The sequence below is a fragment of the Lithobates pipiens genome, unplaced genomic scaffold (assembly GCF_037356315.1).
Source record: "Lithobates pipiens isolate NorthernLeopardFrog02 unplaced genomic scaffold, aLitPip1_a1.2 Scaffold_16, whole genome shotgun sequence".
NCBI lineage: Eukaryota > Metazoa > Chordata > Amphibia > Anura > Ranidae > Lithobates > Lithobates pipiens.
Window position 1 is genome coordinate 441,827,336 of NW_027507748.1, and position 24,749 is coordinate 441,852,084.

A 24,749-nucleotide genomic window follows, 5' to 3' on the forward strand; every position below is an offset into this window, starting at 1 on the left:
TGGGCAGCGCTAAAAAATTTTTATAAAAATATAGAAATACAAAAAAAGTCCAAAGCAAGAAAAATTATTATAATGAAACATTGTTCAATAATCAATGATGAAATATACCTGTGACAGTTTGTGAAAAATATTTATTGAAGAGCTGATAAACCACCTTGGGGACAGTGGAAAAAGGGGAGGATCAGAGACGACAGGATCTAACCGCCTTTTTACACAATGCATAGGATTAACCCCTTAGGTTCCATGATGAGTATAACAAGCATGCTTTACTGCATATCAGTGGTGGCCTGTCAATTAAGGGTGTAGGGGTGCCACCCCCTTATGCATGCATCCGACCCCGTAATCTTCATTCGTGGGTGCCGGATGCATGGATTCCAATGGAGGGTTTGGAAGCACGTGATTAGAAACGGAGGCTCTAGTAGGCTTCAAAAAAGGGTGGTCTCGGGATCGCAGAGCACTGTGTTCTGAGCCCATCCAGTTGTGTGATAATAGCAAATGAATATTCGCTATTGTCACACTGAATCTCCTCCCCGCCCAGAGGGAAGTGCTGCCTGCGGTTAAGTGCGGGGCTCAATGACCGATTGGTGGTGGTGGTTGTGTGCGGACCTGACCAACCCACGGGGGTGGGTGTGGGTGCATTGTTTGCCGCCCCTCCCCCTCTAAATATACCACCTGCCGCAACTGCTGCATACACAGACTAGTTTTACTGATGTGGGTCCCTGCATTTGGGTAAAACATGTCCTACTTCCTGTTCTTCCCACCCACCTTCCCTAAACATTTACCTGACTCCTCTCACAGTCCGGTGCTGTCCCTGGCTGCAGCACTGCCATCGGTGGCGGTGCGTCCATAAAGGGTGCAGGAGCACCGCCCCCTCTCTCCTGTCACCTCTCTCTCACCATAGATAGATTCATGCATTGCATGGATCTATCTATGGTCGCCGCTGCTGCCCCCTATTCAGGTGTCTGGCCCTTTGTCAGGCGCTGGGCACCTGAATTACAGTGGCGGGTTTTTTGAAGCGCCTGATTAGAGCTGCGGGCTCTAATAGGCGTCCTGATTAGAGCCATAGGCTTTAATACGCTTCAAAAATGGTAAAAAGCAGGCGCATTGCTGTGCTTTCACTGTTTACTCAGTGTTGTGTAAGGAACACTGACCCGCCTCTCAGCCAATCAGGTGCTTGGGTCTGGTTACCTGTCACCTGATTGGCTGAAACAACAGGCGCTGTGATTTGATGCCTGATAGAGAGGACAGGAGACATCGAGGAGTGTGGACATGGAGGACGCCCCCGTGACCCGCTGCGAGACAGGTAAGTCCCGACTCCCGGGGCGATGCACACTGGCAGCAATTGATGGGGCACAGTAGTGGCAATTGATGGGGCACACTGGTAGAAATTGATGGGGCACACTGGCAGCAATTGATGAGCACACTGGCAGCAATTGATGGACACAGTGACAGCAATTGATGGGGCACAGTAGCGGCAATTGATGGGCACAGTGGCAGAAATTGATGGGTACAGTAGCTGCGTTTGATGGCATAGTGGCAGCAATTTATGGGTACAGTGTCTGCGTTTGATGGCACAGTGTCTGCGTTTGATGGCGCAGTGTCTGCGTTTGATGGCACAGTGTTTGCGTTTGATAGCACAGTGGCTGTGTTTGATGGGCACAGTGGCTGCGCTTAACGGGCACAGTGGCTGCGCTTGACGGGCACAGTGGCTGCGCTTGATGGCACAGTGGCTGAGTTTGATGCGCACAGTAGCTGCATTTGATGGCACAGTAGCTGCGTTTGATGGGCACAGTAGCTGCATTTGAACGCAAAGTGGTGCGTTTGATGGCACAGTGGCTGCGTTTGATGGCACAGTGGCTGTGTTTGATGGCACAGTGGCTGCGTTTGATGGCACAGTGGCTGCATTTGATGGGCACAGTAGCTGCATTTGATGGGCACAGTCACTGGAATTTATGTTTTTTTTTTCCAGTTTGTTTGCGCCCCCCCCCCCCCCCCCCCCAAAAATAAATAAATTTTGAGCACCAGCCTCCACTGACTGCCATAGGCTCCTTGGGAGGGGGGCATGGCTGTGTCATGCTGTGTGTGTCTATGGATGTACACAGCCCAGCTCGAAAATGAGCGGCCAGGGGTGCCCCCCTTAGTACACATCTTGTTTAGGGGGCACCGACTGAAAAAGAGAAGCAACATTGTTGCACAGAGTAGGTAAATATAAACCTCTTTTTCATTTGGTGGGGGGGGGGGGGTTATTATGACTTTAATGTAAGCAGCATCAGGGTGGTTCTAGCAATGAAAACTCTGAATTGAGATGTGATAGATGGGGCTGACAAAGGTTCCCATGGTTAGCTGTGGCAGAGTGTGATCACACCTCGGCTCTGCAGATCGTACAGCTGAAGTGTGCACCACCCAGCGGCCAGCAGGGAGGAGCATGCACATCTAAAGGGATGCCGGGGATGTGTCCTTCAATAGAACGCTCAGGCTCAGAGCTGCTGTGGCCGGAACAGCAGTACAGTGACTGGGGCAGACCCTTGCCGTGCAACAGCCATACCCTGTTACAGTAGCGCACACCATGGCGGTGGAGGAGGAGGGGATCCGGGTCTTCCAGAGCGTGAGGATCAAGATCGGTAAGTGAGTGCCCTGTCAGTGCCATTGTGCTGCCAGCCTCCGATGGCATGGAATGCCCGGAGCCTGCAACATCCTCAAAACTTTTCTCATGCCCCATTCTGAGTGATGTGTTGCTGGAGCTGTGAGCCACATGGAGCAGCAGATCAGGACTATGTCCTACAACCTCTGATTGTGTCTCCATGGTGGGCACAGGTGGTGATGCCAAGGGGTGCTGATGATCGCTTCTTCAAATACAATCTATCAACTTGCTAGTCTCTGCTGCTGGCTGTCGGTGATCAGTGGCAGAAGGAACAGGTAGCCAAGTGTACCCAGGACCTGGATGGCACTGAAGGCTCCTCTGACATCTGGAGGGCATCTATCAGGCTTCATCAGGAGTGAGAACATGCAGATAGCTCTTGTTATCAGGAGACTCTGTTGTCACAAGTTCACCCTTGTTAAAGATGTGTGTGTGTGTGTGTGTGTGTGTGTGTGGGGGGGGGGGGGGGGGGGTCTGTCTTTGCAGCTGCCCCTGTGTGAGAGCATCTGAATTTTTTTGCCCATGTCTATGTGATTTGCCTTCTGGCAAAACCTCTCCCTGGACAGCAAAGGCTTTTTTTTTTTTTTTTTTTTGTAGTGCAACAAAGCTTTCATTATTCTTTCCCAGTGGAAAATCTTTGTAAAGCAAGGCCCACAGTGACTTGAATACAAACGCAAGGCGGCTTGTTGCTTAGAGAAGAACTCAAGAGTTAAGCAGGCATTTCAACAAAAAAAAAAATGACACATTTCGGTTGCGTTTCAGTTTTTGGAACATAATTGTCATGTGGAAGCTGAGCCCTGTTACGCTTTTCTCAGAACATTGGAGAGTGATGTTAGATGTGGTAATCCATTTCTAAAAAACAAAAAAAAACAAAAAAAAACTGGACAGCTTTTGTATGTGGTGTATCTGTCATTCGTACATGAGCCCAAAGATGGTTCGATAAAAGTGGACTGATTCACCCAATTTGGCAACATGCATAGAAAAAGACAGAGTAAGTCCAATGAGTCTGCCCATTTTTTTTTGCTGTTTTGTTTTTATTAACTTTATTGTTTGAGTATAGATCTATGTTTGTCCCAAGTATGTTTGAAGCCATTTACTGTTGACTGTCTCACTACCTCTGCTGATAGTCACTACCTCTGCTGATAGTTACAATATTCTATTCCACTGGCACTTGTGAAGCAATATTCTAGCATCTATGCCATTCTTTCCCAACTTTTTAACATGGAAATTACTTTCCAACTTCAGGGCACCCTTGCTAAATACTTACTATACCTACTGCTCACGGTACATTAGTGTTATGGTCAACCGGGTACTCCCTACATTTGTTGTAATTGCTTAACCCCCCCCCCCCCCACTTGATAGCATGAAATCATTGTTTTCAGTAGGTATTTATCTGAGAGGAAGAAGGTACTCATTGCTCAAGGAACTCCTATCAACATCTGGAGGATACTTAGTTGAGAAAGGCTGATCTATGTAGTACAAGGGTCTCCGAACTTTCTAAACAAAGGGCCAGTTTATTGTGCTTAAGACTTTAGGGTGGCCAGACTGTGGTCAGCGAGAGTAGAGATTTTCCTGGCATCCGTGGGAGAGAACATCACCACTTTTGGTATAAGGTGAAAGAATAGTGCCCCATTGTTGGTATTATTGGTAGGAATAGTGCCTCATTGTTGGTGTCAGTTGGCAGAATAGTGCCCCAAGGGCCGGGTAAAGTTAAGCAAAGAGCCGCAGCTTGTAGACCACAGATGTAGTATATAAGAATCATGCTAACAACCTCTAGAGTAGCCAATCTCAACAAAGGTTCTACAGAACCCTAGGGTTTCTCAGGAGTTTGACAGTGTGTGGGTGATGTCATTCTCATTTGATGGTGCTGGCGTAGTTCTGGGGCCAATGCCACTTTGCATACGCAGCAGCATGATACCAATGATCTTTTTTTATCTATTTGTAAGAGTAGCATTCTGACCACTGCAGTAAGGGGGCCATTCTTCTCACCATTCCCACTGACCACCAATCAACTGGTTGTAGCACATCTTCCCTGAGATCTGTAAATTATTTTAAGGGTTCCCCAGGGGTAGAAATGTTGAGAAAGGCTGATCTAGGAGGGAGTGTGGCACACTCTAAAATTCGGATCAAGACTGCACTTTAATATTGGAGCACGTTATTCACTTTTTTTGGACTTTCACTAATTGTTCATGAATTGTTTTCATTTAATGTCTGCATTTTATTCACTTATTTGCAAGCACTGTAATTCTTTTTGGTTATCTAGAGAAAACCTAGGGTACCCTGGATTAGAAAGGCTGATCTATTTACGCATCACACTAGCAACCTCTAGAGCAGTGATGGCGAACCTTGGCACCCCAGATGTTTTGGAACTACATTTCCCATGATGCTCCACTACACTGCAGAGTGCATGAGCATCATGGGAAATGTAGTTCCAAAACATCTGGAGTGCCAAGGTTCGCCATCACTGCTCTAGAGGAACCCTATTTGAGAAAAGCTTATCAATCAATGTAATATTTAGCAAACTCTGGGGGAACTCTGGTTGTGAAAGGCTGATCAAAGGGGTATTTAGGAATCACACTAGCAACCTCTTAAGGAGCCCTAAGGTTCCACAGAACCCTGGATATAGAAAAACTGATCTCTATAGCAATTGAAGAATCATGCTAGCAACCTTTAGAGCAGGGTTTCTCAACTAGGGATCCTTCAGAGGTTGCTGGGGGTTGCCTCTCAGATAAATTCCCACCAACACCATTGATCTCTTTAGCGGTCTTCAAAGCGGAGTTCCGCCGAAAAAAAAAAAATTAAAAGTCAATAGCTACAAATACTGCAGCTGCTGACTTTTAAAATAAGGACACTTACTTGTCCAGGGAGCCTGTGATATCCTCACCCGAAGCCGACCCGTCTCTCGGCTCCGATGGAAGGCACCGGCATCTGTAGTAAGGGAATCACGAAGTGAAGCCTTGCTTTTGATGAAGGCCTAATGATGTTACTGCTGTAATGCTTGAATATTTTCTATGGAGAAGCGGTCGAGTTTCTGGCCTGTACTTTCTATGGTTCCCTACTGTGAATGCGCGAGTCACGCTGTGGGTTTTCACTGGTTCCTTCTGTCTTCTGGGGGGACCTGTGTGTCTCCCAGAAGACGGTGGGGGGGGGGGGGCGGAGGAGATGCCGGACATGGCGTAGATTCTGCAGCGATCTTTTGACGGAAGTGGGAGCAAATACCTGCATTAGACTGGTATCTGCTCCCTTCCTCTCCCCTGAAAGGTGCCAAATGTTACACCGGGGGGGGGGGGGGGGGGACTGGATAAGTCCCATTTTTGGGTGGAACTCCGCTTTAAGCGATTAATTCTTCCCAATTACCACAAATGTAAGGAGCATTCTTCACATTCATAATCACACTAATGTATCATGAGTTGTAGATTTAGCAATTTCTAGCAGGGGTTCGGTGGGACTTCCATGGGATATGCAATTAGCGCACCTCCAGCTGTTTTAAAACTACAAGTCCCATCATGCCTCTGCCTCTGGGCGTTATGCTTGTGGCTGTCAGAGTCTTGCAATGCCTCTTGGGACTTGTAGTTCTGCAACAGCTGGAGGTCCACTAATTGCATATCCCTGCAGGAACCCTATTTGAAAAACATTGTACTATGTAGTATTTAAGAATCATGCTAGCGACCTCTGTAGGGGAACCTTAGTTGAGAAAGACAGATCTATGTAGTATTTAAGAATCACGCTGTTTGTATGAGATAACACTTCTCTTATAATGTAAATGATCAACATTTTTTTTCTTTTTTTTTTTTTTTACGCTTCATTAAAAAAAAAACTGATAGCAAAAATAGAGAATTTGTAACAGTGACTTAGTAAAATGTGTTCTTCGTTTTACCTCTTAGCTGAGAGTCTTTCTCACAAGCAGGCAAGGAAACTAACAGTTTGGTTGTGGTTTTCTATCAAGTGTCAGATCAGATGAGAAATTATTTCACTTCTAGGTGGGGCCATACTTAGGTAAACCACAACATCCTGATTTCCTGATTTTATTATTTTTTTAAATACCTTTTAAAGTTGGGTTTTTAACCAGCATTATAGAAGGTATTTACTTATTGATGTAAACTAAGGTGACCATGCATCTCCTCCACACTACTTAGCCTGATATGATCTTGGACACAATTAGGCCAGTTTCACGTGGGCTTTAGCTCGTATAAGAGTAGAGTTTACAGCAAGCTTTGACAATGCATTTTCACAGCTTTTAGCAAGCTTTGTTGAAGTCTTTAGTCCCTGTTCACACTGCTATGACTTGTCATGTGTTTTGACAGGTCCATATCGCATGACAAGTCACATCCTATTGTTGGCAGTGGATCTGTGCCGACTTTGCAGTGCCGCACCGATTAGAAAAAAGGGTCCTGCACTATTTTTTGCAATTTCAGGTGCGACTTGCATAGACATCCGTGCATGAAGTTGCACAGATGTCGGCCAAGTTGCACCTAAAGTCACTCTGACCTGCGGCTTTGAAATCCTGTGATTTCAAGTGAAGTCGCACAATTTCAAAGTCATATTTAGTGCTTAAAATACCATTCAACTTCAGTTTGTAAATGTTGAACACAGATCTTAATGGGAGTGTTTGATTGCCGCTTTAAGCAAGTTGCTAGCAGGCTTCAGCACTTCTTGAAGCTTGTTGAAAGCTGAATGAAATGATTACAGGGGCATGATACAATCTCCATACAACTGCAGCTTGCATTATATCTCATTTGACTGATTTCCCTTTCAGATTGTTCAGAAAGAAATGTAGTGACTCCAATATCATTTGGTCATGAGTGCTGGGCCGGCCATACATGGAGCAAATTGCATTCCTGAAACCATGGGTTGCAGGGAAGAAATTCGCTCAATCCCCCTATCAACACAGATAGTGTTGATGCAGGATTCCCTCCTGCCAGGCCATTTTTTTTCTTCCGGTGGGGAAGCCGTCCCCGCTGGGAGAACACATGGAATATTGCTGGAAGGAACAGAGGAAAGATCCTTGGTGCTGCACATTATAGGGTCTTATAGTGGTATGAGAGAGACAACCATAGCCTGGGCTCCTGCCAGACCATGCCCCCAGCACATTTTACTCGCCCCCGGAGCTTAGTCATGGGGATGGGGAAGACTAAGCTCCAGGGGCGGAGTGAAACACGTTGGGGGCATGGCCTGGTGGGAATCCAGTCTTGGGTTGTCACTTTCATACCACCATTGGACTCTGTGATGTGCGGCACCAGGGCTCCTTCCTCTCTTCCTTCTAGTGACTACAGAAGCCAGGACAAGCTCCATCCCTTGCTGGCACTCCTGCAGTGGTTGCAGCATCGCCTGCACTACTCCCCATAGTGATTGAGCCTGAACGGCACACTAAACAAACTGCGGGTCAGAGTGATTATTGCTAGCGGCTATAGCCGTCGTTAGCGACAATCGCAAGAAGATCCGGCAGGCTGGTTATACTCAAGTTGATCAATCTTATTGGTTTGTGCTTTGAACCCTGTATGGCCGGCCTGAGATCCTGAACAAGGACTATATATTGGCACATCGGGTTTAAAGGGCTAAACTGTCATAAGAGAAATAGCCTGCTAATGCTGGTGTCTTTAAAATGTGAATGTGCCTTGCTCCAATGCTTGAATCACTGACCCAAAACAAACATGCCGCAAATAAAATCAGAAAAAAGCTGGAATTCCTTTTTGCGGCCAGTGAGTCATCCAGGCAATTGGTATTTTTAGTAGGAGGTCAGCCATGGCAGCCCACATTTTTCTATCTTGACAGGCTAAATTTAATCTCATGCTACTGGGTGACTCAAAGTAAACCTGTCACAATCAATAAAATCCTAGAAAATATAGACGTTATCTCCTGTAAAACAAACACATTTCAAAACAATTAGTAGATCTAGAAATATTAGGTGGTGGAAATTTTGTGGAGATCTCTACTTGTATGCCATGCTTGGCTTCAACACCTTCTAAGCATCTTTGATGGTCCTTCAAAGTGATGGGTGGCTTCATGGATCAATAGGAATGCTCTGTAGGTTGAGCGCAGGGTTGATCATGACTGAAGAGTACAGATTTGAATATAATTTCATCTGTCTATTTTTGGGACCATTTGGACACATGGCTTTCACTGACAGTAACTTCTCCTTATGCTTTTTTTTTGCACTGTACACTTTTTTTTGACAGGTTTGCATTAATCCCTTGTCAGTAATTAGCACATTTTCAGCTTGTCGAAAGAAATGTGGTGCAAATGAGGTCATTGTAAAGGAGTGCCTAATTGTTTATGAGATTAAAATCACCTCTGCATTTTAGCCCTAAATAGCCTAAGCTAACATGATCACCCTTTTAATGGATCCCTTTAAGCTGTTGAATCATGAAGGTTTTTTACAAGCTCATTAGGAAATAATCTGACATGTGAAAGAGCCTGTTTTCATCTGTCATGGACTGGTGGAAGAAAGGAAGAAGTTCAATGAAGGCTTTCCACTGGTCGCAGGACGGCATGCCCAACAGGCGATCATTTTTACTAGATTGCATCGATGCTTTTGTTCCTTCTTTTTGATGTTCATTTTCAAGGAGCATTCTTACTTACATTCTTACTATTCTTGTTTTATCAAAGTCCTCTGTATCAGACTATATATACTCTCCAGATATGGCAAACCTAACTGATTTTCCAAGTTGTGTATATTGTTGGTTGTTTTACAGTAGCCTTTTGAAGAAATGCTTCCTCCTTTACTACACAATGTGCTGGTTGTCTACATTATGAATGATGTCTTATGGTTGACTGACATGCAACAAATATACAATGTGTAGTAATTGTGAAAAAGGGGAAATCATTGTCAGTTTGGTTTATTTAGTCACACTTTCCATCAACCTGTGTTTACCGAGTTATTGATTTCATGTTTCTAAGGTTTCATGTACACTACAGCTTTTAAACTTGAGTTTAGGAGCTTTTTTTTTTTTTTTTTGCCAAAGCTCCTAAACTCAACTCCATAAAACCCTACATGTCCATGTACACATACGGTAGTTTTTTTTTTGGATCATTTAGGAACTCCTGCGATTAGGGGAGGTTCAACCTCCCTCAACCTTCCTCTCCTCAACGCGGAAGAATCGTGTTTAGAACAAGAACGTTTTGACCGCTGTCCAGTGTCCATAATAGTCTATGTGTACACGAAGCCTTAGAATTGGTTATGTCTGGATACATCTTATTCGAGAAGAAGAAGAATCATGTTTAGAACAAGAACGTTTTGACTTCTGGCCGGTGTCCATAATAGTCTATGTGTACACGAAGCCTTAGAATTGGTTATGTCTGGATACATCGTATTCAAGAAGAAGACGAATCGTGTTTAGAACAAGAGCGTTTTGACCGCTGGCCGGTGTCCATAATAGTCTATGTGTACACGAAGCCTTAGAATTGGTTATGTCTGGATACATCGTATTCGAGAAGAAGAAGAATTGTGTTTAGAACAAGAACGTTTTGACCGATGGCCGGTGTCCATAATAGTCTATGTGTACACGAAGCCTTAGAATTGGTTATGTCTGGATACATCTTATTCGAGAAGAAGAAGAATCATGTTTAGAACAAGAACGTTTTGACTTCTGGCCGGTGTCCATAATAGTCTATGTGTACACGAAGCCTTAGAATTGGTTATGTCTGGATACATCGTATTCAAGAAGAAGAAGAATCGTGTTTAGAACAAGAGCGTTTTGACTGCTGGCTGGTGTCCATAATAGTCTATGTGTACACGAAGCCTTAGAATTGGTTATGTCTGGATACATCGTATTCGAGAAGAAGAAGAATCGTGTTTAGAACAAGAAAGTTTTGACCACTGGCCGGTGTCCATAATAGTCTATGTGTACACAAAGCCTTAGAATTGGTTATGTCTGGATACATCGTAATGGAGAAGAAGAAGAATCGTGTTTAGAACAAGAACGTTTTGACCGCGGTCCGGTGTCCATAATAGTCTATGTGTACACAAAGCCTTAGAATTGGTTATGTCTGGATACATCTTATTCAAGAAGAAGAAGAATCGTGTTTAGAACAAGAAAGTTTTGACCGCTGGCCGGTGTCCATAATAGTCTATGTGTACTCGAAGCCTTAGAATTGGTTATGTCTGGATACATCTTATTCAAGAAGAAGAAGAATCGTGATTAGAACAAGAACGTTTTGACCGCTGGCCAGTGTCCATAATAGTCTATGTGTACATGAAGCCTAAGGCCGCGTACACACGGGCGGACTGTTCGCCCAACTTTGTCCGCTGAACAGTGTTTGGGCGGACAGTCCGCTCGTGTGTGGGCTTTCAGCGGACAGTTTCAGCGGACAGTTTGACGAACAAGGTTTTTCGGAATTTCCGAAAAACTGTCCGCTGAAACCTTGTTTCAGCGAACAGTCCGCTCGTGTGTAGGCTTGTTCGTCAAACTAAGTTCCGCGCATGCTCAGAAAGGATTTACACGCCGAAAGTTATAATGCAGTGTATAGGACGTCGTATTTTTCGTCCCGTCGTACGTGCCGTTCACGTCATCGCGCACGGTTTCAGCAAACTGTTCGTCCGTCGTGTGTGGCCATGTCCGTCCATGCTAATTTTGAGCGGACTGTTTGCCGAAACTGTTTGACGGACAAAGTTGGGCGAACAGTCCCCGCGTGTGTACGCAGCCTTAGAATTGGTTATGTCTGGATACATCGTATTCACTGCAGAGAACATGGCAGAACTGTGACCTGTTTTGGGATGAGAAAATCGAGTTGACTATACATGGGCTGATCCCCCTAGGGTAGTAGGTGCCTCCTGTTCTCATCAAGACATCCGCTCCTCTATGGCCAGCACTGTATTTGATACTAGTAAAAAAATATGAAACTGGGTAACAGGAAGCAAATAAAAAAGGTTATCCTTTGAAATACATTTTATTTATTTATTACAGGTACTTATATAGCACCATTAATTTACGCAGCACCTTACATATTTTCTTATACATTCATATCAGTCCCTGCCTTCGAAGAGCTTACAATCTAAGGTCCCTAACTAACATACATAGAAACACATACAGGAGACAACTAACCTACCAGCATGTCTTTTGGAGTGTGGGAGGATACCGCAATACCCAGAGGAAACCCATGTAGGCACTGGGAGAACATGCAAATTCCAGGCAGGTAGTGCCATAGTTGGTGTTCGAACCATGTCCCTAGTGCTGCTAGGCAGAAGTGCTAACCACTTTTAGCCACTGTGCTGCCCCAAATACATATTTGTTGTTGCATGTATTTGCATGCCGCTTTACCACAGACAAAATTTGTCTCCATCAGAACTTACAATATACCAAATAAATGTTACTACTTCAAGCTGGTCAACTCTTGACCGCAAAAGATTCCTTGGCTGCATATTTAACTAATCACTGAGACATATAGGCCAAACAAATGTCAGGTTGGTGTCCCTTAAGGTTCTTGATACAGATATCTTTATTCTATAAAAAAACAGGGTAAAACAAGCAGATGGAATCACTAACGCATTTCACACATACTAGCACTTAATCAGAGTAATATCCCTAGATGTCAGACTCAATTTTAACCAGCAATACTCTTCCTCACAGAGACTAAGCTCAGCTGTCATCAGTCAGGATATTATGATTCCATACTATTGTTACACTGTTACATTATTTTTTAAGTTGGTGTTTATATGTATCAATTGTACAAGCAGATCTGAGGACAAACAAAACCTACATAATTTAGCAGTCTGTTTTGAACATAAAGCAGCATGCAAAAACATTTACTCAGACAAAATCTTTCATCCTTGATGTATAAAACAATTTAAATGGCAAGACCATCCACTGTAAACTTATATTGGAGTAGTTTACTCTTAATGACAGCTGAGTTTTTGATTTGATGACCTTGATTGTTATGGAATAAAGATATCTGTATTGAGAGCTTGGAGTGCAGTCAGCCTGATATTTGTTTGGTCTATATCAAACACTCACAAGGAATCTCTTTTTATCTTGAACTCAATTCTTAGCCAAGGTTGCTGACACTGAGGTCTATTGATGGGCCTCAGTCTAAGATCATAATTGCTCACACAGATACTGCTGGCCAGTAACTATCTTCCCTGCACAGATTCACACAGGATAGCTCAATTTTTTTTTTAGTACAAATGAATAAATGAGTTTGGACTCTTTTATCCTTTGGTCTGGTGCCCCTTCCACTTGTGCATTTGCTGCCATACATGTCAGTATAGGCAAAATTGTGCAGTAGACACCATACGTTGCTCCATCTTACTTGCAGAATTAGTGTAATCCTCTTAAAGAGGAAGTAAACCCTGATGGGTTTACTTACTCTTTCATTACCTGCAAAGGCAAAGCATAATGGACTACTATGCATCGCATAGTAGCCCATTATGTGTCACTTACCTGACACAGGAGCCAGCGAAGTCGCCGCTGTCCCCTGTAGTCCGCCGCATCCATCTTGCTGGTGGCGTCTCGCAGCTCCGCCGCTGTCATTCGACGAAGCCGCGATGACGTCACTCCCGCGTATGCGCACAGGAGTAGACACGCGCGGCAGCTCCATTCTTGGAAATGCCGCGCTCAGTGCGCCTGCGCGCCGCTGTCTGCGGCGCATGCGCCGTAGACAGCGGTGCCCGTCTTCGGTCAAATATCTCCTAAACCATATAGGTTTAGGAGATATTGCTTGGACCTACAGGTAAGCCTTAATCTAGGCTTACCTGTAGGTCAAAGTGGTTTGTAAGGGTTTACAACCACTTTAAATGTGCCACTGGAGTCTCTAGTATTGACTTGGCAAAAGTCAGTATTTGCTTAGATGTGCTCCACAAATGACAGCTCTTATGCATGGAAAGTGGATCTTGTCAAACGGTAGGATAGGGGTATGAACACATATGAAAGGAGTGGGCATTTTGTAGATGGCTCTGGCAAAACTTTGAAGAAGATTATCCAGGTAACCTACCTTGTTGTGCCTACTGTGCAGCTTTGCCTTTATTTTACTGACACTGGTGGCAAAATATTCCCTTACAGCAAATGAGTGCTTTGTCGATGCATGGCAAAGCAACAGGTTCATCGACTTCCCCAGCAGCACATGCTCATCTTCTTTGTGCCATTGCCTTGTGTGTGCCTGCCAGGAGCACAAAAATACTTCTGAGTAGGGGGGCAATGACTCATATGTGATAGTGCTGGTGCTTGGTGGTTGGCCACTAAGACGTGCAGAAATGTCACATCATGGGGGGGGGGGGGGGGGGGGGATTCTGAACCTTTTGTAAGTTATAGCTTAGTGCATACACAGAGCTTTCTCTGTTTTACCCCAGCAGTTGAACAGAGCAGTAGGGAAGCAAAAGGAAGGGGACTATAAGCAACTGGTGGGGCTACCATTAAAGTAATGGTTGGCTGTATATTACATATCCTGCATGAAAACGGTTTCTTCCATGTGATCTATACACATAACCTTTACGGTTTGAGATGAGGAAGTGAGAAGTAGAAAGGAAATTGCTTCACCTAGCCATCTTAAATCTTATATAATGTAATATATTTTGGTCTCATCTGGGAATTTAAAGCAAAAATGTAGGGCATTGTGCATCAATTACCTTACTCCTCAAACTTGATTCCAAACTCTTCCTGCAGTGTAATGGATCAAAGTCAGTTTCCTCCATAAGCCAAGCTAATTTCCTGCTACAAGGACCAGGCATTTTTTTTTTGCTTATTATCTACTTGAGCACTGGCCCCCCTCACCACCCGTGAACGTCTCCTGCCTCCGGAGCCTATAAGAGAGTACCTGGCTGCTAGAAGTGTTGCCTCAGCCAATAGGAGGTGTCCACATCACACAGGCAGTGTGGTGATGTGAATTGCCCTGATTTGGGAAAAAAGCTTCTTTCCTTGTCTGTGCATTGAGACAGCTTTGGGCAAAGTTGCATAGTGTTGCCCAATCAGGGGTGGACTGGGTCAGGGAGCAGGGTGGAAATTGCCCCCTGGGCTGCTCTGATGCCGGGTAAAAAGGCTGGATTAATGGGCACTGATCAGGCTGTACTTATGGGCACTGATCAGGCTGTACTTATGGACACTAATCAGGCTGTACTTATGGGCACTGATCAGGCTGTACTGATGGACACTGATCAGGCTGTACTGATGGGCACTTATGCATTATTTTTGTTAAACCTCCTTTGTTGCTGTTAACATTAAATTATGTTACCACATTGCATCATATTTTTCTTGCTTAATAACATCAGTATCCCTTATAAAACCACGCGGGCATGTAGGGTGAGCTGATTCAGTGGTTCAATGGGCAACTTAACTGAACTTGCCCGCCAGGCTGCCAGCCCTCCCCTGTACCCAATACATCTGGTGTGAATGGACCTGGAGTAGGTGACATAGACAGTAAGGTCCATTCACATTATCACAAAGCAGGAACGAGTTTGACATGTGATTTTCACACAATTCTGCGTGTCACATAGGGCAGTCCATTCATGGACTGCCCTATGTGCATTTGTTGCCCGATGAGGAGCAGGACAAGCTTCCCTAAAGGCTCGGTTTGCTGCTATTGCAGTACGAACCTGTTGTGTGGCAATTGTAGCGGAATCCCGTTGTTTTTTGAGTGCCATTGAATGATAATAAGCATGTTGTGCTGCAATTTCAATGCGATTTGGGATCATGGGCAGAATTGCAGCAATTCTGTCCGTGATCCCAAATCACGAGAGATGTGAACAGGGTCTAATAAACCCCTGCTTCCTGGTGCCCCCTGTCTCTCCCTGCAGTGCTGCCAGCTTCCTTCATCTCGTCTCCCCCCGGCTGCTGCGGGGGTGTTTCAGGATGGAGAGCAGGGAACAGGCCAAAAAATATCTCATTTACCAGCTCTTTCCTTTTCTGAATGAAAACAAACATGAACACATCTTTGAATGAACACAAACAGTGAGTGATCAGTACTGATCGTACCGTTTGCTCCTGTGTGTTTACTATGCTTCAGTTTGTGAATGAACAGGAAATTGCTCAGCACAGAGCAACCCTATTAGTTCACTGTCCAGTGCAACCGAGGCTGCAAAGAAAGGGACTGGGAAGCTCTGTCCTCAATCCCTTTCCCTGTCTCAAAATTGAGACATCAGGGGTCTTGAGATTTTACCAAAGCCCCCCAACGGGACTCCTAAAAAAATAATAAAAAAAAGTAAAAAAGAATTAATAGTAGGAGTCCCGCTGGAGTCCCAAAGGGAATAGGAGTCCCGTTGGGGTCCCAACGGGACTTCTAAAAAAATAAATAAATAAAAGGTAAAAAAGAATTAATAAAAGAATATTGTAAAAAATAATTAAAATAAAAACTACCAATACCAATCTCACTCTGCTGACACTGTCCACTGCTCTGCATGCATGTGTGTTTGGGCTCTAGGGGGGGGGGGCGCACCCTAATGCAGTAGGTTGCGCACACCAATGACTGCAGCCGATTGGCTGCATGCACTGATCGAGGTCGAATTTTCCAACAAACCTGTACGTGAGAAGTCGAACGTTAGATTGGCTTCTCATGAACAAGATGGATGAAAATTTGTCCGGTCCCTGCTGAACCAATCAAATTTCGTTCCATCTATGGCCAGGTTTAGAAAAGATGTTCACTATTGTTTCTTTATCATTTGTTTTTTTCATGTTTTTGCTTTTTGTCATCCTCTTGTAATCCATTATCAAACATCAGATGAATGCTGTAGGCATTTGGTGAGTGGAAGAATTTGTTTCTCGTTAATTGTAACACTGAATATTGCTTCGATACTTTGATGAGGAAACCTTTTTTTCCCCCCCCATGTGTTCTTTTTTTTTTTCTTTCTTTTTATATCATTTTTGCATACCACATCACACATTTTTGTTTACTCTGTGGTAAGGTCCACCCATTTTTTCAGTGGTTTATTCTGTTATTTTTTCCCTTTGCACTGAAAAGGGTGGAGTGCTTGCAAGGAAGTGGTGGTGCTTCTGTTCTACAGAAACCCACTTGACGTTTGTCTGGTTTGATTACGTGCTATGAATTTTGGCATGACATTCAGTTTACAGTTAAACTTTAACACATTTATTGGCTGCCTGACTTTTGCAGGTATTCATTAAAACAAAAAAAAAAGCTACCTACACCCTCCTGTCATCCTTGGCTGCATTTTGCTGCACAGGAAACCAAAGTGGTAATGAGAATCCAATTGTGTGAACCGCTCTCTCTTCTAGTTAAAAAAAAAAAAAGAAGACTAAATGAACTACTCACCATAATTCATGAGAAACATTTGTTTTTTATTTATCAGAGTTTTTCAGCTTTAGCAAAACTTCCACTCCCACAAAAGCTTATGGCTCAAAAATAAACGTAGAATAGCAATAGTAAAGTAGGGCTGCAACTAACGATTATTTTCATAATCAATTAATCGGCCGATTATTTTTTCGATTAATCGGATAAAAAAACTGAAAAAGGGGAGAAATTATATATATATATATATATATATATATATATATATATATATATATATATATATATATATATATATATATACACACACACACACACACACGTGTCCCCCCAGTATAGATGACACATTCCTCCCCTCTCACATGGTGTCACTGCCCCACCTCCTCTCAGTGCTCCCCTCCCCCCCTCCGGTGTCTCGGGTTTTCTCACCCCTTCATAGTGACAGCAGCTCCTCCTCGGTGTGTCGGTGTGGTGTGGGGCGGAGTCTCAGTCCGGACCCGCCACACGTGACTCAGCCAACTCCTCCAAATGGAGCGAAGGGCGCCCCGAAGCCGGGGAGATGGATGCACGCATGTGCAGAGCACAACCTCCAAACACGGCAGGGCTGGAAAGCGGCCCGGTGAGGGCTTGCCGCTCCTGCGCTCTGCGGCGGGTCTATCGGAAGGCTGCTGGGTAGAGGGGGGAGGAGGAGCTGAAAGCAGCGCAAGCGCGTTGCTGGCGGGACGTCAGCTGGGTGGAGAATGCAAGCAGGCGTAGCTGCGTGGTCATGGACGTGGTGCATGCGTAGGACACGGGAGGATACACAGGATTCTAATGGACCAGCAGGGGGGAAGGTGCAGACTAGGGGTGCAACGGATCAAAAAACTCACAGATCGGATCGTTCCTCGGATCAGAGTCACGGATCGGATCAATTTTCGGATCAGCAAAAAAAAATAACACTATTCCTGCCCCCCACAGCCACATTGTTTATTTAAATAAAAGGTATAACACTATCTCCCCCCAATAAAATGCAGCTTATTACAAGCATAAAAACATAGCATATCACTGATGATTTGCGCCAAGCTCACCACCGATCAAAGTTCCTCCAAACAGACCGCCGTGATGAGTCCCGGGATGCCTATTGGCGCAAATCGTCAGTGATATGCTATGTTTTTATGCTTGTAATAAGCTGCATTTTATTGGGGGGGGGGGGAGAGATAGTGTTGTACCTTTTATTTAAATCAACAATGTGGCTGTGCCGAGCAAGTGGAAAGGCTTAGATAGGATTAGATAATAACTAACTACTAGCTCCGCGGTCGCATGGTGCGGACCAACTAATCGATAATGAAAATCGTTGACAACGATTTTCATTATCGATTATTATCGATAATATCGATTAATCGTTTCAGCCCTAGAGTAAAGCCTCGTACACACGATTAGATTTTCCGCAGACAAAACCTCTGACTTTTGTCCGAAGGGCATTGGCCCCAAACTTGTTTTGCATACAAACGGCACACAATTGTCGGCCAACAAACATGAACGTAGTGACATACTACGTGGTTTTTAAGCTCCTTAGCGCCAGCCTTTTGGCTCCATCTTCCAAATTTCGTGTTAGTAGAAGTCTGATGAGTGTTGATTTGCGCTTTTCATTTTGCGCTTTTTATTTCCTGCTTTTCAGTTCGAACTTTTCAGTTAGTTTCTGAACGGCCGTTCGTCAACCAGCCATGTGGCAGAATTGAAGAAGATAACGTGTTATTTATTATTGGCGTTGGAGTTATTGCTTTGCCCCAAGTCCAGTCTAGTTCAGGAACAGGAGGAGGAGGATTTCTTGGCCAAAAATTGGTTGCTTTATTAATCGTGACCAATTATGTCATATACCTTTGCTGCGGGAGCTCCAGGAGAACAATCCAGATGTTTTCCGGAATTATCTCCGGGTGACGGACCCCTGCTTTCACCAACTCTTGGCATTGTTGACCCCCTATATTAAGAGCATGCATGAGGCTTTTATTTTATTTTTGGGTTGAATAATGATTTGATATATTTTCTATATTTTTGGATGCATAGAATGCACTTTTTGGTTAAGTTCTATTAGCTGATAGCATGTCTAATTTTATTTGTTTTCTTTTTTTAATGCACAGTAAAAAAAAATTGTGTAGAATAGCGCCCGTTCAGGTCCGCCGTCAAAACTGACGGCCTAATACTTGGATGTGTTTTACTTCCAATGACAGTTTGGGAGAAGGTAGTTACATTTTAAAAAATACAATGTAAAATGGACAAGGGACACCAACATAGTTGTATCTTAAAAACTACGGGATAATGGTGTTGTGGTAACTTGCACCAAAAAATAAATAAATAACAAGCATAATAATATTTTTTTTGATATCACTAGAAAAAAAAAGCCTTTGAAAATTCATTTGCAATAACTCCATCAGTATCACCAGCAAAGCAGCTTCATTATTATCCCATTAAAGAAGAAGAGAATGTGCACTGCATTTGGAGATTTCATAATTTGCCACATCACAAATGTTACTTCTCCATTACGAACGCTAGTTTACAAGACCGACCGTTTCTGGCTCGTCCTTGCTTCCGAGCATGCGTGTTTGTACTTTGGACTTTTGACAGACTTGTGTGCACATGTTCGGAAAATCCGACAACAGACATTTGTCCGTGGAAAATTTTAAAGCCTGCCATCCAACATTTGTCTGCGGAAAATCTGACAACAATTGTCAGATGGAGCATACAAATGGTCGGATTTTCCACCAACAGCATGTCATCACACATTTCCCGAAAGAAACTCCAATCGTGTGTATGCGGCTTTAGAGCATTTTTACAGCTGAAATTTTCCTTTTAAAACCCACTAGTTCTGTGTTTTTTTTTTTTTTCTAGCCAGAAAACTCCCCTGTCAAAAAACGCTGATAACAGTATGCACATAGGATAACATGCTGGGGAGTTTACATTTAACATTTAAAGCCAAAAACAGCAGCTGTAAAAAGGTCCAGTGTGCATGAGGCTCTTTAGTATTTAAAGCAAACAACATTGTTGCGTTCTGCTTGTGATCTAAACCTGTAGATTATGATATTGAATGTTTGTATTGCATTTACAGCATTTTTTGAGCTACTAAGCTTTAATTCATCACTGCAAAACTGTTGTTCCAGGCAACACATATCCACTTGGATGTGCTTACAGCTGCTGAGTATTTCGGCCTACAATTGACATTGACAGGCTGTTGGCTGTGCCTGTCACACCTGGGTACAGAAATACAGCCCTTTCAGGTCATGTGCCTGAGCCCTATGGAGGATTACAAGAGGCTGAAACTAAAGTGGTTGTAAACCTCAGATATTAAATAGGAACAAAGCATATACCTCTATAGTGTGCACTTGTCTCAATTAAAAGCACTAAGGGGGTTATTTACTAAAGGCAAGTCCACTTTGCACTGAAAGTGCACTTGGAAGTAAAGTCGCTGTAGACCTGAGGGGGACGTGCAAGGGAAGTAAAAAACAGCATTTTAGCTTGCACATGATTGGATGATAAAATCAGCAGAGCTTCCCCTCATTTCAGATCTACCCCTTAGATTTAGAGCGACTTGTGGGATTTGCCTCTTGTAAATAACCCCCTAAGTGTCATTTCTGACTGCTGCCTCCTTCCGCTGCTATCAGAATGAATAGTTTTTGACAAGTTTTCTTGACACCAAGAGAAAAATGGTGACCGGGGGGGTTCAGTAGATTGACAGCCACAGCTCTGTTCCTGTGTGCTGTGTGGAGGGGAGGGGGGTGTCCCTTCCTTCCAATCAGCTATCAGAGCTCTCCTCACTGAGCTCTGCAGAGTAACTTCAGCTATCCACCCCATTTTCTTTTCTTTTAACTCTCAGAAAAGTTTTATAAATTCAGCACTTGGAACACATGTAGAGAAGAGAAGACTGCAGATAAACAGTTACAACTTGTGTATAAGGATTTGTTTCATCTCCATGTATCACCTGAAGCCAGTGACTTCACTGGGTATATGTAAAGGTTTACAACCACTTTTAGTCAATTTCAGGATCTTTAATTTGATGCTTTTAATGACTTTTAAATAATACATAACTGCATTTCTTGGTGTTATAGCTTAAGTGGTGGGAATCGTGTTGTGATCTCCATCCCTATTTCACAGTAAACCAGGTATTACAAAATGCATTTTTTACTACCAACCTCCCAGCTTCTGACCTACGGCCAGAAATGGGGAATTTCTCTACCGGAGAATATGGACTTTGTGTTGAATATATGCTAAATGATATGGTCCTCACCTTATCATATGGATTTTAGGATAGGGAAGAGGGAGATCAGTGAAGAGTTCTGTACACTGGTAACTTTGCTTGAAGTCCTCATTAACAGCAAGGTAGATTAGAAAACAGTGAGGGGTTATTTACGAAAGGCAAATCCACTTTGCACTACAAGTGCAGTCACTGCAAATCTGAGGTGTAGATCTGAAATTAGTGGAAGCTCTGCTGATTTTATTATCCAATCACGTGCAAGCTAAAATGCTGTTTTTTTATTTTCCTTGCATGTCCCCCTCGAATCTACAGCGACTATACTTCCAAGTGCAATTTTAAGTGCGCTTTACACTTGTAGTGCAAAGTGGATTTGCCTTTAGTAAATAAACCCAGTATCTTTCTTTGTGGAAGGTGCTAAGTTCAAAATTTACACCGAATTCCTTATAAAGTAAAGACAGTCTTGTGCATACTAATATTCTTTCCTGTATTTTTATTTGCTATGAAATCCATATACCACACAAGAAGCATGATAATGACGCACGCAAATTATTATGTTCACAGAAGTCAAGTGCATGCTATTAAATAATTGCATAGGGTTTCCAAGAATAGTGATGTTTGCTTGTCTGCGTAATATTAATATAGGTTAATATAGAAAGGGTGCCTGGAGCATTTACATTGAATCTGCAGCACACATTACTGTCTGTGGCTCTCCTAAGCAAGGCCTACTCTTTGAGGAAACAATGAAATATTCGTCCCAGCTGGAAATTTAAAACACAATCACTGGGGGCATTTTGCATCTAAAATTTGAACTTATGGAGAAAATAATATACTGTGTGAATTTATTCAACTGATACTTACCTTGTATTGCTGGCACCTCTGGGTCAAGGATCACCAACGTAGTGCTTCTCTCTGGAAATAGTGATGAGCTTCTTGGGTCACGGGATTCCCTCTTGAATATCATTGTTAACTTCAATAGGTAGCCTTACTAACCAGTAATAAGTAATAGGAGGGAATGGGCCAAAGCCAACAACCATACAAATTGATTGCCATTTTCAGAGAGAAACACCCTGCTATTTGGGGATCCCAATGTGCTCAAACCTGGCAATGCCCACAATACACGGTAAGTATCTCTTTATATCTATTTTTATAAGGAGACTAGTTGTGTATGCCACTTATTTTGTTCTTTTATGTTTTACTTTTTTTTCATCCAGTTTATGAAAGCATATTTTATGATTTGATTACCTTGGGAAAAGTTTAGTTCATCATGTGCTGTATTCCAACAGCATATAGCCATTTTGCCATGCTTTACTGAGTACTTGAGCTTTTAACTAATAATTACCTTTGCCTGTGCCTGGGTCACTGATCCTTTTGCCCCATACACACAATCAGACTTTTCAACAACAAAACCGTGGATTTTTGTTCAAAGGATGTTGGCTCAAACTTGTCTTGCATACACACAGTCACTTAAATATTGGCCAACAATTATGAATGTGGGAACGTGGTGACGTACAAGACATACAACGAGCTGAAAAAAAGGAAGTTCAATAGCCAGTGCGGCTCCTTCTGCTTGATTACGAGCATGCGTGAACTTTTTGTGCATCGGACTTGTGTATACACGATCGGAAATTCCAACAACAAAGTTTTGTTGGCGGAAAATTTGAGAACCTGCTACCAAACATTTGTTGGTGGAAAGTCCAACAGTAAATGTTCGATGGAGCATACACAGGGTCGGACATTCAGCCAACAAGCTCACATCCAACATTTGTTGTCTGAAAATCTGATCATGTGTATGGGGCATTACTCTCTGGAAGCCTAAACTTTCTAAAGAACCTTTAGTATTCTACACTTGTGTGTCAGTACCCTTCTGCAGTTATTTGTGCCACCACCTAAGCTACAAGAAGCGATAGTGACATATTGGCTGGTGAAAGAAACCATGGCATAGAAAGGGTGACCAGGCACAAGGCACATAGTATGAATCTGTAGTGAAATAACACACGCTTAACACACATGGCCCAATTTCATTTGTGACCCAATGCCTAGGCATTATCTGGAAACTTGCCTTGATAACTACGGAAACATGTTGAGCCCTATCTCAACAATGAGCTTTTTTTCGAGATGGTAAAGCCAAAAAGATTTCCCCTTGTGCGGTAAGCGGTGCTAGGAACATCTTTTTGGCTTTACCATCTCGGAAAAAAACTCATTGTTGAGATAGGGCTCAAAATGTTTCATAGTTTCATGTAAGGCTTGGTTTTGATCTAAGGACATCATGGGGTAATTTCTCTTTCTAGATGGCTGACTTAAAAGTTAGACATAAGCCATTTGAAACCATTAGCTAGCCTGACTGTTATGCTATTTTTTTTTTTGGTATATCCATTTTCCTCTTATTAAAACAGCCTAGCATAAAAAATCCTATCCTGTTAAAAAAAAAGATGCAGTTTCACTATGCTGAATATGTTTGCAAGTAGATGACACAGTGTACAGTATGTTGGAGATGCAGAGCACGGAATGATACTTACCTCCACACATGGTGGGACTGTTCTTGCAATCATCATTTTGGAATAAAATATTAAGGATCCATAACCAAATGTGCCTTGACCATATTATTCCCTCACCTGAAATGGCTTTGTTTTATATCTCCACGGTGTCTTTCTAGCTAGAAAAAAAACAAACAAACTGCTTTATCACTACTGCCTGACAACTTATCACTCTATTTTTGAAAACCTTTTTTTACCAATTATGGGTAGAGGAGTTGAATGACATCATGAAAATGGAGGAACTATTTGCAGATTATAATACCTAGAGACAATTTCTGGCTCAATGGTGAATTTGACTAGATATCCCAAAACCTTATACAATTTTGGCCTATTTATAACAGCACCTCTAAATACTGAGATAAATTAAAAAAAGATTGCAAAACCTTATCTTGGTGGGTCAAGAGAGCATCCTGGTTGAGTATTCCCTCCCCTCATTCTTGCTCTTACTTTCCTTTGTCTATTCCTTAACTATTATATCTTCCTGTGCCCCCTTACTTTTTTTATAACATACCCATGGGCGCACCCTGAGATTTTCTCCATGTGTCTCCAACCCAAGAACTTACTACCTTCAAAAATATTGTCTAGAACTGGACGTGAACATTCTTTGATGCCAACTCTCGTGGAACTTTATGAAGGATTGTTCTTTATTTCTGTTTTACTTCCACTTATTTACGCATGGGCTCTGTCTGTCATACTTCTATGTATATGATAAGCTGTGCTTTGGTCATGTGGTAAAACCCTTCTACTTCTAATAAAAACAGATTCAACCATAAAACAGCCTGTCAAAGACTGAACTGTGGATTGATAACTATAGTAATCTTGGCAGTTACTCAGTTTTGGCTCGTAATCTACCACTATTACTATCAAAATATTCTCAAAAAGATTGAATACATCAACAGACAACATACAGTTTACCACAGTTTGGGTACAACAAACACCAAACATCCTTTTCACATTTTCTTTTCAGGAAGCTTCCCTTCGTATCCTTCCTCAATCATTTTGTTGCTTTCTTTTTCTTGAAAGGACTGAAGGAAGAAAGAAAACAAAACTAAGTTTCTCTACTAAACTTCTCAAACTAGCAAGAAAGTAAATCAGTTTTTCCTCCAGGTCATCTGTAGTAGTTACCTGCAAACCTATACCCTCATTTGCATGACTATTTCATTATCCAGTTTATTTATGTAGCAGA

General features: G+C 42.8%; 1 protein-coding gene across 2 annotated transcripts in view; it reads left to right on the forward strand.

Annotated features, from left to right (window-relative positions):
* Positions 1-2,456: 2,456 nt before the first annotated feature.
* Positions 2,457-24,749, forward strand: part of RASA3 (RAS p21 protein activator 3) — a 303,463-nt gene continuing 281,170 nt past the window's right edge. For both annotated transcript variants that reach the window (XM_077482700.1, XM_077482701.1), the window contains exon 1: positions 2,457-2,621. In XM_077482700.1, coding sequence (XP_077338826.1) covers positions 2,567-2,621 — 55 coding nt within the window. In that variant the 5' untranslated portion in view covers positions 2,457-2,566. The remainder of the gene's footprint in view (positions 2,622-24,749) is intronic.